The 18,535-nt window shown below is 45.2% G+C and overlaps 1 protein-coding gene and 1 pseudogene across 1 annotated transcript; one reads left to right on the top strand and one right to left on the bottom strand.

Moving 5' to 3' along the window:
• Nucleotides 1–2,856: 2,856 nt before the first annotated feature.
• Nucleotides 2,857–13,517, bottom strand: UTP11 (UTP11 small subunit processome component). The gene is made up of 8 exons (XM_055402978.2): nt 13,345–13,517; nt 9,636–9,697; nt 8,342–8,444; nt 6,986–7,099; nt 6,385–6,478; nt 6,158–6,288; nt 3,830–3,940; nt 2,857–3,113 (listed from the first exon to the last, which is right to left on the bottom strand). The coding sequence occupies exons 1-8, from the start codon at nt 13,405–13,407 to the stop codon at nt 3,030–3,032; spliced, it is 762 nt and encodes a 253-aa protein (XP_055258953.1). The 5' UTR covers nt 13,408–13,517; the 3' UTR covers nt 2,857–3,029.
• LOC148777983 (transformer-2 protein homolog beta pseudogene) lies at nt 7,206–7,752 on the top strand (annotated as a pseudogene).
• Nucleotides 13,518–18,535: the final 5,018 nt, after the last annotated feature.

Genomic DNA, 18,535 nt, shown 5'->3' with positions numbered 1-18,535 from the left:
ACCAAACCCCTACTAAGCACCTATGGAGTAATGGGTGCTTTCAACGCCAGCACCCTGAGAGCTAACCTCAGCGAAGGGGCAGCAGCTCCACCTACTGGGCCCTTCCCCACTTTGTTGCCAGTATAAGGTTTTCTTCAAATAAAACCAGAACAGCCAGGGCTTGATATTCTCCTGCTTCAATCGAAGGGCCCTAAGATATGGCAATGGACTAAGACGGAGCTGGGTTAGCCGGTTCTTTGTGCTGGAGACACCTGGGGCTTCCATGTCACCTGTGTAGCTGCTGCTTTGGAAACTTGGGTTTGCACAAGAGATCTGATTCACATGTGTTCTGCTAAGAGAAATGCTCTCCACCTCTGGAAGCTGCCACATTCTCCTTGGCACAGCTAGAACAGATGCCAGTAAGAGCCCAGGCACCCTCTGGACCTGGATGGGATGGATCCTAAAGAAACAATAGTCTCTCTTTTCCAAGCAAGGAGCCAGGAGTCTGAGGTTCCAACAGGCATGAAAATGTCAAAGCCCTTGGCCTGTTTTCAGGACCAATGAAGCTGAAGCCTCTTTGGTTCACCAGAGGGGCAGCCAATCTTTCCCCTTAGAATCCTTGGGCTTCGAAGACAGCCTTCAGTTTAAGAGCAGCTCTGGACCTCTTGGCTTCCCAGGTGGCACTAGCTAGCGGTAAAGAACCCACCTGCCAATGCAGGAGACGTAAGAGACGCAGGTTCAATCCTTGGGTTGGGAAGATCCCCTGGAGAGGGAAATGGCAACCCACTCCAGTATTCTTGCCTGGGACACCCATGGACAGAGGAGCCTGGGGGGCTACAGTCCATGGGGTCACAGAGTCAAACTGAGTGGCTTCCAGGATCCCTAGCTTTAGCCCCTCACAGAGCTAGTGCTCTGATGACTTCTACCCTGGAACTTACTCAGAGAGGACGGACCTTCCTGCTCCATTAGACCTGTGCACCTGTGTATCAAGTGAGGGCTTGTGGGTGAGTAACCTGTTTCCGGCGGCTCCCCTGGTAGCTCAGTTGGTAAAGACTCCGCCTGCAATACCGGAGACCCCAGTTCAATTCCTGGGTCAGGAAGATTCCCTGGAGAAAGGAAAGGCTACCCACTCCAGTATTCCTGGGCTTCCCTGGTGGCTCAGAAAGTAAAGAATCCACTTGCAATGTTAGATCCCTGGGTTGGGAAGATCCCCTGGAGTAGGGTATGGCATCCCACTCCAGTATTCTTGTCTGGAGGATCCCCGTGGACAGAGGAGCCTGGCAGGCTACATACAGTCCATGGAGTCGCAGAGTCAGACATGACTGAATGCATCCATGAAATCCTAGTGCTGTTTGTGAACCAGAGGATATGCAGATATGCACACACCCGTGTTTCAGCCTGAGCAGCTGGTACTATGTGCATCTATTAACCTGAGAGTCTACAGTGTGGGCAGCTTTGTGTGGGAGCGCGCTCCACCAAAAGCACTTAGGTGTACTCCCCACCCTCCTCCCACAAGGGAGTCAGAGCAGCGGGATCAAGCTGTGCTGTCCCAGGAACAGACTGCTGCTGGATCGGCCTGCTCCTCTGTCCAACACCCATGTGATGAGTCCTTTCCTGGCTCAGGTCTCAGCTCTCCAGATGCCTTTGTCATAAGACTATCAACATTCACTTAGCTCAGCACCCTTCCAGACTTGGAAGCGCTTCCTTCCTGAAGGCAAAAGCTGCTGGCTTCTAGTCCCTTGGCCCTTCTTCCTGTTTTCCAGGGCCCCCAGATCTATACCCCACTCATCCCGTCAGGGTATGAGTACACCCTGACGAGACAGGCTTTCATTTTAAGCTTTGTACAGAACCTAACAGTCATGGAAATTAAGTTTTAAGATTTTTTAAATCTTTAAAATCCACAAAGAGCAGCTCCCCCTCTAGGTAGTCAGGTGTAAGCAAGCCTCCCAGAATCCTGCTCCTCCCACATTTGCTCTAAGCATGCTCAGCCCTGTCCTGACTGGCCTCAGCCTACCTTATGGGCAGGGAAGGGAAGGGTGAGACTCTGGGAAGTCTGTGTGTCTGCTGCACACACCCTGGGGCTGGGGTCTCTGTTTTCAGGGTGAAGGCTTGTACCAAGCCATTTATAGCTTTGCAGTAAAGAACTGGCCAGGAGGGCAGGAACACAGCCTGGTCTGAGTTCCATGAATAAAGAAGTGCCCCTGTGAGTTCCTGATTTCAAGGGTTTCTACCTGCAGCTGTAAAGTGTTAAAAAAAACAAAATCCTTCCTGGCTAACTTATGCAGCCACCTGAATATCCAATAAATGAAGAAGGAATGAGGATAAAATGAGTCTATCCACTGGATAAAACATTATGCAAATATTAAAAATATTTAATTTTTACTATGAGCATATATTACTTTTAAAAATTTAATAATGTAACCAAATGGAAAAGAGCTAATGATTTAATAGTAAATGAAAAAAGTAGGCCATAAAAGTGTTTAATTATGACTCCAAAACACAAACACAACAGTGAAAACCTTCACAAATTGGAGGAAATTAACCAGGATGCTCTTTGCAGTTGCTCACCCCAACACCCCGATGTCCTAGCCTCTAAGTGTATGCAGAAGTTATCTGCTGCTCTTGAGTAAGTACTGGGGTTAGGGATGAACTCATTTGTTTGCCAAATTGGCTATATAAAAGATTATGCTCCTTATAAAATGAAAACAGTGAAAGTATATAAAAATAACACTGGTGTCAGGGAGTTCCATGGTGGTCCAGTGATTGGAATTTGGCACTTTCATTGCCCTGGGCCTGGGTTTGATCCCTGGGAGGGGAGCTGGGATCCCAAAGGCTGCACGGCTCAGCCTAAAAAACACTGAATTCAACAACCCACAATTCAGATGGGGGAAGGGGCTTTAATATTGTTCGTATCAAATGTCAAATCTACAAAAAGATTATGGTTACAAACAGGAAAACCAACTCACTTCGACCAATGGAATTTGAAGTTACTGGGAAAAGAAAATGTAAACTCTGTTCCATGTGGAATGACAAGGCTTATCTGTAACACTTCAACGTTTTCGACGACTCTCAAATTTATAAATAGCTGGGGAGTTCACTGTTTCTTTCTTCACTTTCACCTTCCGAGTTTTATCCTACAAAAGAATAAAAAAGTTACCAGTAAATCACAGGAGAGGGCTGTGTAAAATAGAAAGTTTAATAACCAAAGCCCCTAATTCAGCCCATCTCAACATTCAAAAGAGACAAAGCCCTTCGTCCTAAGGCATCCCTGACTGGATGACTCAAGTCCTCCCCCAGGCTTCTGTAATGATGTTGGCTGTGCAGAAGTTCTTGTGAAAACTGAGAAGAAAGGTACTCAAATCATTTTTTTTCTTTTTTGGTAGGGCTTCTCTTACGGAACCCCAGTTGAGAAAGGCAGACCAAAATGATCTGCAAAGCCAAAGAATTTGACATTTAGAGGAATGATAATAATATGAAAGGGGCATCTTATATTCCTTAGCTCTGCTATTTAACTACACAATGTTGTCTATTTTTAAATACCAGTGAACGACACGCACTATTTTGTTAACCTGTTTAAATGTTACAGATAGCTGCTCATAAGCTATAAAGTTCACATGCCACTCGATCCTACCCTTGGCTGTTCCAAAGCACTGACTAATAAGCCCCTTATTACCTTCTTAATCAAGGAACATTTCAACACTGTCAGAGTAACAGACACTGGCTCAAACCACTGCCCCTGAGGAGCAGACATTTTCACTGGGGTTGATTTACACACAGCTGAAATCCAGTTTCAGTTAAGACCTTTACAGGGAAAAAAATAAAATGAATGCCTAAGGCTCTCTCTCCTCACCAGAAGATCTTTGCGAGTCTGAATTTTCTGTGCAATAACAAACAATTCCTTCTCACGCTCAATCCGCTGTGTCAGGCAGTCGTACCGCTTCTGCCTCTCTTTCGCTATCCGCTGCAGAGGAAGCACACATTTTCACAATTAACAGGATAAAAATGAGTAAGAAGCAGTTTTTGAGTCCATAGGACTCAAAAACAAATGCATAAATGGTTTCATCAGTTCCCTCCTTACTCCAGAATCAATGTAACAAGACACTCTGAAGTTGTCCATTTTATCAGCACTGCATTCCAGAGGCCAATGGAACCTTGGTGACTTACCCAGGGACACATGGTTCACCTGGAGCAGAGGCAGGACTGTGCCTTGAGACTCACAGATCCCAGGAATCTTTCCACTACTACTCGGAGCTGCTTCTCCCTTTGTGTGTGCATCCCAGTCACCTAAAGTGATGCAGTATATAGAGAAGCAGAGAAGGGTCCCTGAGCAGTGACCGCAGAACTCAAGAGAGCAGAAGGACTCTGTCAGTAAAAGCTGACCTGAAAGTTCTCACTGCTGATGACCCCTCAAAGTCCCATGGTCCTTCATTCTTCCTTGGTGACACAGTGGACAGGAATTCACCTGCCAGTGCAGGGACAACAGGTTCGAACCCTAGTCCGGGAAGATTTTGTGTGCCACAGAGCAACTAAGCCCATGTGTCACAACTATTGAGCCGGCAAGCCCTAGAGCCCATGTCCCGGAACAAGGAAAACCTCCACAGTGAGTTGCGCCCCAACTAGAGAAAGCCCCCGCGCAGCAGGAAGACCCAGAGCAACCACAAATAAAAGAGAAAGGGTCCTTCAACACGAGGGGCTTATGGACCGCTGAGAAACCGATGAAAGCTCTGGAGTCTTTCTTTTTCTGGAGATTCTTTCTTGACATAAATGTACACATATGTTTGTATAAATTCATACAAACATAGATACCTAGTCACATAAAATTTTAATGTGGGAAGAGGGTGTTCACAGACTTCCTAAAGCCCATTCATGGATTTCCCAAACCCTCCAAGTTACAGACTAAAAATTCCCTTGTAGTCACCACTACCAGTCTCTTAATCAAAATAATTTCACTTTAAATAAGAGATTTAAAACCACCACCACCACCAGACACAAGGGCAAGATTCAAACTTTCCCAACTTCTCCAAAGGTATGTTGGTGAACTATCCTACACAGGACCAATCTTTTCAGGGACTACTGCAATACTTGAGACGTGTCAGTAACACAGCTAATTGAAAACACAACTCCCTGACAAACAAGGTTAGCACTAGAACACGAGGTCAGCCAGCTCTTCAGCTGGAAGTGTTATCTACAAAGAAGGGAATATTACTGGGCCTCAGACTTAAACGATTCACCAATTCTAGCACAGTCTCACAGCAGTGGTTTCAGACAGCTTTTGTTTTCACTTCATTGCACAGACTGTCAAATTTATGGGATTACCCAATATAGTCAAACTAATTAGGGGTATTTATATTACTAAAGCAAGTTTAGCTGCCTCTGAGCTAGAGAAGCTGCTGTGAAATTAAACATTGGAAGCAAAGCTGATGCGGTGTAAATGATTCAAATCAAAACAGAACAGCTGTCTGCTTGAAACACACTGACAGCAGCTTTTTAAATGAATCAGTCAGGAGTGAGAGTTCAACTCCAGAAGACTTGGAGAAAAAGCATGTCTTCTGCACAAACCCAGCTACAGCAATGGAAAACACTATAAGGACAAATCGATACAAAATCTGGGCTACAAATTCAGAACGTGAAAGACCTTTGGATATGCATAGGCACTGTTAAAGGTTTAATATCAAAGTATACCAATCCCTTCATCTTCAGTGTCCCCCTCCCCCCTTCTCTGTATTTTAAAACGGTTACCATCAGTTACAGCATTGAAAGCACAAGCCTAGGGTCAGAGGTGGAGTCAAATGCAGACCTAGGGAATTCCCTGGTGGTGCAATGGTTAGGACTCCGTTCTTTGCTGGGGCCCAGATTCAATTCCTGGTCCGGGAACCAAGATCTCACAAACTTCACAGCATGGCCAAAAAAAGAAGAAAAAAAAGAAGAAGAAGAAAACAAATGCAGACCTAAAGACCACAACCTATGCTCCTGACCACTATGCCACACATCCTCCAATCTTACAAACTAGGAAACCTTCCTCCACTTCCATTCCCATAACCAGATTCTCCTACTTCTCCAAGAGAACTTAGTACTTTTCCACAAATAATCTAATGGAATGCTGGGCGGGCGGGGGGAAAGAAGGAAAGGAACCTAGATTCCCATAAACTCAGACCTGAAGGAAAATGGAGAAACTTACCTTAAGTCGAGTCTGATTGTTAACTCCTTTCACTTTCTCCTTCTGCAAGGTCTCTATCGTGGGTCTGTTAAAGACTCTGTCAACTAGTTCTGGGGCTGTTCGCAGGTGAGTGGCAATATCAAAGTGTTCAACTAAAAGTCAAGACAATCCTTAAGGTGCTGTCTCTAACACCAAACAACACAGACCAACATGCTAGACTGTCCCAGAAACCTTCAAACATTTCATACCTTCCTTTTTGGTGTCAAAAAAAAACACATGTTTATTCTGTTGTTTCCCTTGGAAATCCAGCAGATGGAGCTCTGCTTTTAGTCTTTCAATTTTCTGGAACACAGAATATGGACTCATTTTACGTTGGGTTCTTCTAGGATATCAGAAATGAATTTGCAAAAGTTTAAACCATTTCACATCAGTATCACCAGCCAGCAAAGAATTTGCTTCATTCTTTTAAAAGAAAGGACCACTAAAATGTATCAAGCCCCAACCATATGTCAGGTACAGGCATAGCCAGGCATTGCACAAAACTCATTTAATCCTTAGAATAATTCTATGAGATAGAAATAAGGATACAGCCCCAGGAAGTTCATTTGTCCATAATCATGGCGTTAATAAAAGTCAGAGCCCGAATTTAAACCTAAATCTGTCTCATTCTCAAACTTGACCTCTTTCTACTCTACCATGCTAACTATACCTTTAAAACATTATCATAATTAAGTGTACTTTAAGATTAGAAATGCCAGAAGGAATCAACTTATAACTTGAGATCAATGGATTTCTATTTCTCTTCTTAACCAACAAAAACATATCAGAATAAACATTTTTAGTTGTTACCTTTGCTTCTGCAACCCTTTTCATTTCTATATATTTGATATCCTGAGTTCTCATTAGCTTCAGCTGTTCTGGAGTTACTTCTTCCTTCGTCTCCTTAATAACATGAACTCCATCCTAAAAATCCAAATCGAGAAGATACAGTTCCTGTTAGAGTAAAATCATTAACAAGTTGTTGGCACAGTTCACGGCTGGACCAAAGGCTACATATAACAGCCACTCAATGCACCAGGCCTCTAAGACACATGTTCAACTCAGCACTTCCTGTCACCAACTCAGAACAGCTCCAGCAGTATTTGGCTTGAACCTGCACACTACAGATAGAGGTCTAAAAGAAGTGTTCTCTAAATATGGCCCAATGGCTGACATGTCTATTGCATTATGACCAGCAGTCTAGACGTTCAAGTTTGAAAATGTAGATGATGCCAAGGAAGCAAAAGAGTGTGCCAATGGAATAGAACATGATGAACATAGGATCAGAGTTGATTACTCTATGGCAAAAAGACCACATAATCCTCACCAGGAATCTACACGGGGAGATCTACCTACGGCAGCTCATGTCGTCAAGATTACTGCAGCAGAGGCTATGATTGAGGCTATGATGTTCAGGACTGTCACAGAGGATCTTACAAAGGAAGTGAAGGAGGAGGATGGGAACTGCTCAAGACAGGGACCAGACCTACAGAAGACGGTCCCCTTCTCCCTGCTGTAGTTGTGGAGGATACAGATCACATCCCAGAGCATGATCGTATTCACCTCACTGCTATTAAAGCAAGAAGCTGAAGGCTTTCTAAAGCCAGTCCAAGAGTTAGGATATTGTCTGTGGATAATATTTTTTTTAAGTGAACAGTGACTTTTACACATTCTACGATGACTACTTTTGGTGGAATTGAAATCTTATTTTCATTCTGCACTCAGTGCTTTGTTCAATGTTTTTGGAAAAAGCAGGTTCTGCATGTATTTTTTTACAGCCTAAATTTTGATTGCTGAAAAGTTTCTACTGTACAAAATTTCATTTAACTGGTTTTTCTACTGAATCCAGGGTATTCTGAATATCGAAACCTGTGTGTAAAATCCTTCCAAAGGCAAAAAGCAACAATATATATTCTGGTTTTACTTTTCTAACATTAAAAAAAAGGAAAGAGAATAGGAATGGTTCCAGGCATCAGACAACTGGGACTAGGGCAGAACATGCTGCTTGTGAAAGGGCATCTTCACCCTGGATACTGACCAGGAACGCCTGACCAATTGGAGCAGGGCTGAATAAAAGCCCAGGACCCTCTCGCTCCATCTCCTCCCTCTCCCTATTTTCCTTTTGAGTTGGAGCTCAAAATACCAACTGATCCATTAGGCACTCACCTGGAGTTTTACCCGGGTCATTTTATAGTAGAATTCATCTGGATTTTTTTCCAGAGCCTTTTTCCGGAGAGCTCTGAGGTATTCTTGCTTTTTCCGGTAGTCACTAAAAAGCAGGTTAAACAAGTTCACAGCAGAGAAGAAGAAAAAACCACAACAACAAACTTTACAAGCATCCAGTGATATATACAAAATGAAACTCAAAAAGAGCTGAAGTGGTGACTACATTCGATCCACAGTCCACCGTCGCAGACCTTGTTCCTCTCTGTGGCTTCACTACTATGCCAGTTCTACCTGAAACAGTCCTTTTTTCATGTAAGTTTTAGTGCCATTTACATCATTACAGGGAGAGACCCAACAAAGCACAAATTAGAACTACTCAGACAGGATTAGGAGGCAAGTCTGAGCACCGAGTAACCAAATTAAGATCCAGAAACTACACGCTGTAGTACAGCACAGCGACTGAAATCGTGGACTCTGGAGCCAGACAGTCTGTGTTCAAACCCTGACTCCACCACTTCTGGCTGAGTAATCTTGGATAAGTTAGTTAACCACTCTGCATCCAAATTTAATTTGGGAAATGGGCGTGATAATAGTATCCCCTCAAGGTCGCTAGGTGGAATGACTGAGTATAAAAATGATAAGTCTCGTAGAACACTGTCTCAGTTATTATTATTATGTGCCTGAAAAACTCTGGGACCCAGAGCAATCCACTGAATCCATCACCATCTGCTCTGGGAGCATAAAAAAGGACCTCAGCTGACATGCATGGCTAACAAATAATTATAAAATACTTCGCAAATAAAGTGCTAAAGAAGAAGAAGAATGGGGATAATTGTTTTATAAGATGTTTTCAGAGTTCATTATCACCCACGCTCAGCCCCATGAATCCATCTTTCACATCTCTTCATTCCACACCACACATGGTGATGTAAGAGACTCAACAACTGGAATGTTAGATTTTATCTGGAACGTCAAGAGAAGAGAGAGAAAAAAAGATTCAGCTTTTGGCTCAAACACCAAGGCAGAAGCAAATCAAAGCCACCATGAGAAAACGATCTGGAACAACATAATAAAAAAAATTCACAATGCAATGACAGATAAATAAATAATGCTCCACCTAAACAAAGAGAGAAGTTTAGAGTCCCAGAAAAGTATCTGACAGGCTGCCAGAGCTTTTGGCCATTATATCAATGGCAGGAAATTGTCCCTTGTTGGACACTCAGGCAATTCAGCTGCAATACAGGGAGGTTGAAAGCTTTTTTGGCAGCACCTCTACTAGAAGGACTGCACTCACTCTGCACGAAGTTTGTAATCTTTCTTTTTCTCCAGCAGGCCCAGATGTTTTCGAAAGCCGGGCTAGAAAACAAAAGGGGGAAAAAAAAGTGCTTAGTTTTCTCAGCAAACACATATCCAAATCAACATTACACCTGACAGGAAGAAGAGTCTCCGGAGCGCTCAGTAAACCCACATCCCAGTGGCCAATGTGCTCCCCTGTTCCCTCCCTCCCCCGACTGGGCTCTGCCCAAGGGTGAGAGGCCACGCAGGCGTCAGAGAGGTCATAAGTACTGCCATAGTAGGCTTCTTGGCCTATTAAGGACAGAGAAAGGCAACAATGACTCGGCACTAAGAGAGCAGTTGCCAGTTGTACTAAAATTACTACAGACTTAATCCAGGGGTTTATAAAATACTATGAAGGGAAAACATAGTAACAGGGAAGCAACTGATGTTAAGAGAGCTAAATTTAGAGTCTGAAGAACTGGGTTCAAATCCAAGCTTGGGTTCAAATCCAAGCTGTACCTCTTAATAATCTGTGACCTTGCGCAAGTCACTTCACTTCTTTGAGTTGCTGTTTCATAACTATAAAGTGCTTCAAAAGGTTGAAGACAAAGTTAAAGAGGGTGGCAAAGAATGAGATGGTTAGACAGTATCACTGACTCAATGGACATGAACTTGAGCAAACTCCGGGAGATAGTAGAGGACAGGGAAGCCTGGTGTGCTGCAGTCCATGGGGTCGCAAAGAGTCGGACATGATTAAGCAATTGAACAACAGCTATAAAGTGAGAATAACAGGACCTACTTCTCATGATTACCCTGGGAATTAAATGAGACTTTACAGTGGTAGCTGCCTGCACATAGCAGGTGCCCAGCATATGTGTATTGTTATAATTCTAATTTTGGTACAAAACATGAGAGAAAACCAAGAATGACAGAAAATACTTTCTCTAATAGAGAACTTGGATAGTATGGGAGGTACGAGCATTAAACCTTGGTGTTATCTTTCTACAAGCTATCCCTTGTTCAGCACTTAACCTATGGCAAGGTCAGTGCTAGCAACTTTTGCCTACATCATCATAACTGGCCACGTTTGCTAAAAATTACTATTACATCTTAGGCAATTTTGAAAACATAAAATTAAAGGAAAGAAAAAAAAATCATCATAAAGAATTTGCGTGTACTTTTACTTTAGTTTGTAACATCTAGGAGCTTTGACATTCCCAAGGATGAGTATATAACATGAGTAAATAAAATTTTATCAATATGGAAAAAAATAAAAGAATCACTACTACAAAGCAATCTGCTAGGCTCATTAAACACAATCTCATTTATCCCCAAACAATCATGGAAAGCAGATCAAGCAGGCACAACTGTTATCCCATTTTTCCAAAAAGGGAAGGCATTTTAACAAACAGCTTGCCCAAGAACACAGACAGAACTAGTAAGTGGCAAAGCTAGAACTAGACCCTTGGGGCCACAGTCTGCTTTTCCCCACTCTCCTACACTGGATCCTCTTCCACTCTGAATGATTTTGATCTTTGAGGAAGTACATAAACTCACTGTTTAAACTTCTATAATAACTTGGACGGGATTTTTAAGTCTCCTTTCTCATCCTCTATCCCTGAAGTGATGCAAGAAATAACTCAGTATTTAAAAGAATACCCAAGCCCTCTCCTGATCATTATTTTAATTACAGCAAAGGGAGGCTGACAGTAGAGAGAGAAAACCCAAGTGTCAAAAGAGCAACAAAGTGAGGCAGAAGTCTTGAAATCTGTCATGGCCACTTGAATGTACACCTGTGCTACAGAAGGAAGCCTGGCACTGAATCTCAAATAGTTCACATAATTACCCCCTCCATACCAACTATCTTCCAGTGCTCCCCGACTGCCGCAGTGAGGACCTACAGGAAGAGTCCAAACTGTACCCAAATAGGGACTGCTCTCCTCAGTGTGTTCACCACCCTTTCCAGCATGGCCTTCTCACCTCTCCCACAAAGGCCCTCTACTCCCACTCACACATGGCCTCTGTCTTCTCTGCGCGTCTAAATCAACTACTCAAAATTGCGCCTTTGGACACACTAGTCAGGCTCTTTAAGCATCACATTCCTCATTTGTAAAATGAGGATAACATCCTCCTCGCAGGGACGTTGTAGGATTACGAGATAATCCTTATACAGCACGTTAGGCTGGACCTAGCATATGGTCAAAGAGACAGCTCTTATCATTGCCTTCCAAGTCCAACAGATCTCATAGTGACGCTTTCTCTCATCATCTCTCCTCTTCCCACTCATGTTTCTTATTGGGAATTTTTGGTTTTCCTTTTTTTAAGAATTTTTTTTTCCTTCTTTTTCTCCCCCTCTCATTGGGCATTTTTTTACACATCTCTTACAAAGCTGCTTCTCTGTTCAACCTTTGGTGGCTTTTGGATTCAGAGATCTGATCCCTGACTTTGTCAACTGCCAGCTATAAATGTATGTCTTCGGGCAAATTATTTAACCTATCTGAGCCTTAGCTTCTCCATCTGCAAATGTAACATAATAGAAGTGCCTACTTTCACACACTATTGAGAGCTAAATGAGACAATAAAGCATTCTGCACTTTGCCTCTGACATAGAGTAAACACTGCTAGCTGTTATTACTTTTAGATATACCTACGGCAACCCACTCCAGTGTTCTTGCCTGGAGAATCCCAGAGACAGGGGAGCCTGGTGGGCTGCCGTCTATGGGGTCGCACAGAGTCGGACACGACTGAAGCGACTTAGCAGCAGCATATATAGGTCTAAACAAGGTGGCAAATTACACTAATCGCAACACACCACTGAACACACAGCAAGTTCACAATAAATGTCTGATAAATGCTATTAACCTGGAAGACTAAACTGTGGTTGGGAGGCCTTAGTTCCATCCCATCCCCTCAGTGACCCAACTTTTGACACATCCTTCTCCCTTTCCCATCTATAAAATGAAGTTGGACCAGACGTCCCTAAGGGCCTTCCTGGATAGGATATTGTGTGATTCCTGAGAATAGTGGAATAATGGATTCTGCCTACATTAAACGAATTCCCACTCTGTTCCCCACACAGAGACACCCCCCACAAAAGTCCTACAACTGTTTACCTGGCCTGAATTTGGTGTTTATGACCGGGCAAGCCAATTCTGTTCTGTGAACCTCATTTTCCCCATCCATATAATGGGCTTGGAAAACATGAACGTTACAGGGGGAGATATAACAAAAAGCATATGCAGCAGATCTTCAGGGAACCTCAAAACCCAGGCATGATGATGACACCGCATTAGTAACACCGATCTCTTCGGGCTCAGCCCACAGACGCAGTGGACAGAGCTGAGCATCTTTAAATGCGGATTCCAGCTCCAGTCCGGACACTTAATGGCTGTGTGAACTTTGACCTCAACTTCCCGTAAGAAAATCAAACACTTTACACACAATATCTCATTTAACCACCTCACCGAAACCTTGCAAGATAGCTTTATCTCCCAGGATTAAGGACAGCCGTTCTTTTCCTAGAGAGAACGAACATCCCCTCCTCCCCAGCGGCGAGGCTCCGCCCCAGCCACGCCGGCGTCGCTAGCATATATTTACATGTATTTACTTGTATCATCCCTGCTCGGAAAAGGCCAAGATCCGCAGGTGGTGGGATGGGGAGGGCTGGGGTGGGAATAGCACATGGGGCCACCGGCAAGCGCTCAGTGGGGCCTGTGGGACCCTACCTGGCTTCGTTCTCGGTGTTCCCGCTGCCGGGACTTAGCCGCCTTCCGAAATGCCGCCGCCATGTCTGCTCACTCCTGGAAAAGCTCCGTACACAAGGCCGGTTTCGCACCGCTTCAGCCACGGGACCACTGATCCTACCGGAAATAAGCCAAGCCACCGGCGGCTTAGAACTGCCCACTTCCTCCCCGCAGCCTATCCAGCGCCTGTCTTCCCGGAAATACGTGATCTAGTAAAGGCGTCCACCGCAGGCTGCTTCTGGGAAGTGTAGTTCTCTAGGTCTAGTCTCGTGACTCTACAACCTCCCGTCCTTATTCGCCAGAGCTTGTCCACGTGTACCGAAACCTCGCCTTGGCGCTCGGCTCCGCGTTGGCACCTGGGAACACGTGGCTGGCACAGCCCTCGGGCCGAATTGGGCCTGGAGTGTGCGCATGCGCGGTCTCCTACAGCTCTGCTCCACTTGCTGTATTTAAGCGGTACGTTTAAAGCTAGGAGCCTTGTGAATTTCCCCGTGTATCAGGAAGACCGCACTAAAGAGAGACAAGAATCCTTAAAACCACCTGTTGCTCTGCCACTTGTCTACATAACGTTGGACAGGTTACTCTGATACTGACAAGAGTTCCTGACCTTCCCCAATCAACAGAAACTGACGAGAGGTAGGCTTGTGAAAGTTGGATCATAAAGAAGGCTGAGCGCTGAAGAACTGATGCTTTTAAACTGTAGTGTTGGAGAAGACTCTTGAGAGTCCCTTGGACTGCAAGGAGATCAAACCAGTCAATTCTAAAGGAAATCAATCCTTAATATTCATTGGAAGGATTGATGCCGGGGAGTTGGTGATCAACAGGGAAGCCTGGAGTGCTGCAATCCATGGGGTTGCAAAGAGTCAGACACGACGGAGCAACTGAGCTGAACTGATGCTGAAGCTCCAGTGCTTTAGCCACCTAATGTGAAGAGTTGATTCATTAGAAAAGACCCTGATACTGGGCAAGATTGAAGGCGGGAGGCGAAGGGAATGACAGAATTCGAGATGGTTGGATGGCATCACCTATTCAACATGAGTTTGAGCGAGCTCGGGGAGACGTTGAAGGACAGGGAAGCCTGGTGTGCCGCAGTCCATGGGGTCACAAAGAGTCAGAACGACTTAACAACAAGAGGCTAGACAAGAAATTCAGGCAGGACTTTACTGCGGCCCCTGTCGCTCCAAGCGGGAGCAAAAAAAGTAACAGGTTCCCTTTCTGGGGAAGAGCTGGGACGGAAGGCTGGTGCCTTATTTGGGGTGAGGGCAAGGGTGTGTCCAGGGTTCAGGCCAGAGGAGTTGCTTAGGTGTGTTCTGCCCACCCCTTTATGGTGTTGAGTGCAGGGGACTACCCTGCCTTCTTAGCTCTCAGCATCTGATTTTGCTGCTGCAACCCAAGAAGGGATAGTTGGATTTTTTGGTCTTTTTATATCTTTTGGTCCAGAATTTGCCCCAACACACAGAGTTACTTGACTTTAATGGCATCATTTTTCTCATGCATAAGCCAAGGATAATAATAGCATGCACTGCTTGCCTCATAGGGCTGTCAAAGGGCTCATAGTTGAACAGAGAAGTCATATTATGGCACTAGTTAGAAAACTCTAAGTCACACCCTCAAGGTGTGGCCAAAAGAATCTCAGAGGCAGTACAATGTAATGATTGGGACCATAAACCACGGAGGTGTGTTCTGATCCTGTTACCAGTCAAGACACAGTTAGCTTCGCTGAACCTTAGTACTCCATCAGTAAAATGGAGGTAATAATACTATACCTACAGGATTGTTATGAGGTTTAAATGAAATAATATGTTTAAAGTCCCTAATATTGTGTTCACTCATTGGCAAATTCACAGTCAGTTGGATCTATTATTGTTATAACTAAACCTACCTGTAAGAATAGAGAAAATGTTCAGCACAGCAGGACATTCCAGAGTCATTTGGCTTCTTTTCCATCACGTAAAGCTAACCTTCAGTGAGTTCTCTAATTGCACCCATTTTCATCACAGGGCTCACCCCTCCAGCTGTGGCGCTAGGGAGAAAACCTCTACTCAGTCCCCAGTAAGCCAGTAGGCATATAAAAGCTGAAAGTAGCTGAGATCTGCTGTGTGAAAAGTTTTTTCCTGCCTCTGAGTCTGAGCCTTGCCCAACTAAGACCACCCGCATTAACAAAATTCAATCTCACTTGTTACTAATCAGTGACCATCGAAAGACAAGGACCTTCATGATCTGGCCCTATCAAGCCTCACCTCAATTAAGAAGACCAGCTATCAGGCAGAGTGACCAGGTGGCAGCCCCAGTAGCTCCCGCCACTTTCCCTGAAGAAGGCATTCAGTGGCAGAGACGTCAGGAGAAGGCAGCTCTGCACACTTGATTTGAATTGCACATCCACAACCTATCAACTTGTGATCTGGGGCCATCCTGTCAAACTCTCTGAGCCCTGTGTTCAGTTCCGTCACTCAGTCGTGTCCGACTTTTTGCGACCCCGTGGACTGTAGCCTACCAGGCTTCTCCGTCCATGGGATTCTCCAGGCAAGAATACTGGAGTGGGTTACCGTTTCCTTCTCCAGGGGATCTTCCCGACCCAGGGATCGAACCCTGGTCTCCCGCATTGGAGGCAGATGCTTTAACCTCTGAGCCACCAGGGAAGCCCCTGTGTACTACTCAGTAAAATAGTGATAACAATAATAACCACCTCATATGGCTTTGGTGGGGCTTCCCAGGTGGCACTAGTGGTAAAGAACCTGCTTGCCAACCCAGGAGACATGAGACAGGGGTTCTATCCCTGGGTCGGGAAGATCCCCTGGAGGGCATGACCACCCACTCCAGTATTCTTGCCTGGAGAATCCCATGGACAGATGAGCCTGGTGGGCTACAGTTCATAGGGTTGCAAAGAGTCAGACACAATCAAAGCAACTTGGCATGCACACAGCCTTGGCTTTTCTGAGAACCAAAGGAAGTAACAACTGGCAGCATGGTACCCTGGGTATAATTTAGCATTTTAGCATTGGTTAGTCATTTCACCCTCTGCACCCACAGACCCATTGCAAGGCTTGGGGTCATGAGGAAGGTGTTTCTGGGCAATCTGAAAGAGGGTGTCTGCTCAGATAAGAGGCCTGCAGGGCTGCAGGCAGTCAAGCAGGCAAGAATGAGCAATACAGCAGAGAAGGAAGGGAGTTTTCTCACTAGGCGGGGGGAGGGCTTGTGGTTACAAGCATCAGAGAGTGATTCAGCAGCCAGAGGAAACCATGAGAGGCCTGCCAGTCACCAGGCACCCAGGGGCCTCCTTTTGTAAACTTTCAAGGTGAGAGAACAGCTGGGAGACCCTGAATAAGCCACCCTACACCCCAAGATAATGAAGGTGGGGACCTCTAGGATTGGGGGGAGGGACAACCAGATCCCACTCACCCAAGGCCAGTTGGTCTGGCCAGAGTTCCGGCTCTGCTTCCAGCCCCAGCTCTGCTTCCAGCCCCAGCTCTGCTTCCAGCCCCAGCTCAGACACACCTGTTCCCGAGAGGAGGGGTGGGGGTGGGGAAGACTGATAGGGAACAGGAACAGGGAGTCCATGAGGCTGATCCCTAGACCTCCCTGGGGCATGTCCACCTGTGTCAAGGGAAATTAGAGCAAGCAGGGAAATGTGAGCCTGCTGGCAATAGAGAGGGGAAAGGATACAGCCCTGCCCTACACTAGTCTCCCTCCCTTAGGCTGGGCCAAGTCAAAAATCTCCTAACTTTCCAGGGCTTCCAGATTCCAAGAAGGAGAATCTTACCACTTGACAAGGAAAGAGAGTGTTGCGGGACTTGGGCAGTGGCTGGGGGTGGGGGGTAAGGAGGTTGAGGGAGTGTCCCCCACGTTGAATACCTACTGTGTGTTCTCACCCATTCCTCACAATTACGCAATGAGACTGGGAGTCCACCACTCTGAACAGATGAGAGTTGGAGGGGTCAAGAGGGTAAATGACTACAGAGGCTATAGAGCCGAATGATTAAGCTAGCTCCCTTTGTTTGGCTGGGGTTTTGTGGGGTGTTTTTGGTTTTGGTTTTTTTTTGGCATAAAGAGCTTTGACATTTGATTGTCTGGATTTGAATCCAGGCTTTGTTGTTATTAGCTGTGTTACCTTTGGCAAGGTACTTACTCTCTCTGTGCCTCCATGTTCTCATCCTTAAGGATAAAATTACATATTTCACAAAGCTGTTGGATAGTCAAGTGCTTAATATATGTAAAATGCTTAGGCAGGGACTGGTGCAAAGTAAGAACTCAGGAAATACTGACTCTTATTCAGGCTGCTCATCAGAGATTCAAACTGAGTAAAACCAGAGACCCCAAATCACTTTGCTGTACAGCAAAAATTAATGCAACATTGTAAATCAATTATTGTTGTTGTTCAGTAGCTCAGTCAAATCTGACTCTTTGCTACCCCATGGACTGCAGCATGCCAGGCCTCCCTGTCCTTCACCATCCCCCGAAGTTTGCTCAAACTCGTGTCCATCGAGTCAATGATGCCATCCAACCATTTCATCCTCTGTTGTCCCCTTCTCCTCCTGCCTTCAATCTTTCCCAGCATCAGGATCTTTTCTAATGAGTCAATTCTTCGCATCAGGTGGCCATAGTATTGGAGCTTCAGCATCAGTCCTTCCAATGAATATTCAGGACTGATTTCCTTTAGGATTGACTGGTTTGATCTCCCTGCAGTCCAAATGAATCTCAAGAGTCTTCTCCAACGCCACAGTCCAAAAGCATCAGTTCTTCGGCACTCAGTCTTTATGGTCCAACTTCAATTAAAAAGAAAAAAGACCCACAACACTACCTTTGATCCAGCACCTTCCTACTCACTCATAACCACTCCATCTCTGAAGGCTGCTCACCTTTACCTTCCCCTCAACCCAGAGCAAACCCTTTCTTACCGTCTCCTCCAACCAGGCAGTCTTCCCTCTGCTCCCCAGGGCTGGGAGTCTCCTATACCCGCAAGGCAAATTCCAAAGTCTGGACTGGCTACTCCCTCCCTGGACTCCAGGTAGTACATGCCTGTGGACCAATCTGCAGCTTGGGGGTCCAAATGGAAGCAGTGTCTGAGATTCATTCATTCATCAGATATTTGTTGAGTGCCAGACATTGGAGTAGATATTGGGAATGCTGTGGTGAACCAGAATAACGCAGTCCCTGTGCACAGAGTAGGTGTCAG

This window comes from Moschus berezovskii, chromosome 4 (assembly GCF_049115385.1).
Source record: "Moschus berezovskii isolate FMDL1 chromosome 4, NW_MosBer_1.0, whole genome shotgun sequence".
NCBI classification, from domain to species: domain Eukaryota; kingdom Metazoa; phylum Chordata; class Mammalia; order Artiodactyla; family Moschidae; genus Moschus; species Moschus berezovskii.
Note: the sequence above shows the minus strand (reverse complement) of the source record. Positions and strands in the feature narration are given on the sequence as shown.

Excerpts from the sequence above, each read along its gene's own strand:
- UTP11 (XM_055402978.2), bottom strand. The coding sequence starts at position 13,407 with ATGGCGGCGGCATTTCGGAAGGCGGCTAAGTCCCGGCAGCGGGAACAC. Across the intron at positions 9,698-13,344 it reads AACACCGAGAACGAAGCCAG|CCCGGCTTTCGAAAACATCT; the intron begins GTAGGGTCCCAC and ends TTTGTTTTCTAG. Across the intron at positions 7,100-8,341 it reads TGACCCGGGTAAAACTCCAG|GATGGAGTTCATGTTATTAA; the intron begins GTGAGTGCCTAA and ends TTGGATTTTTAG.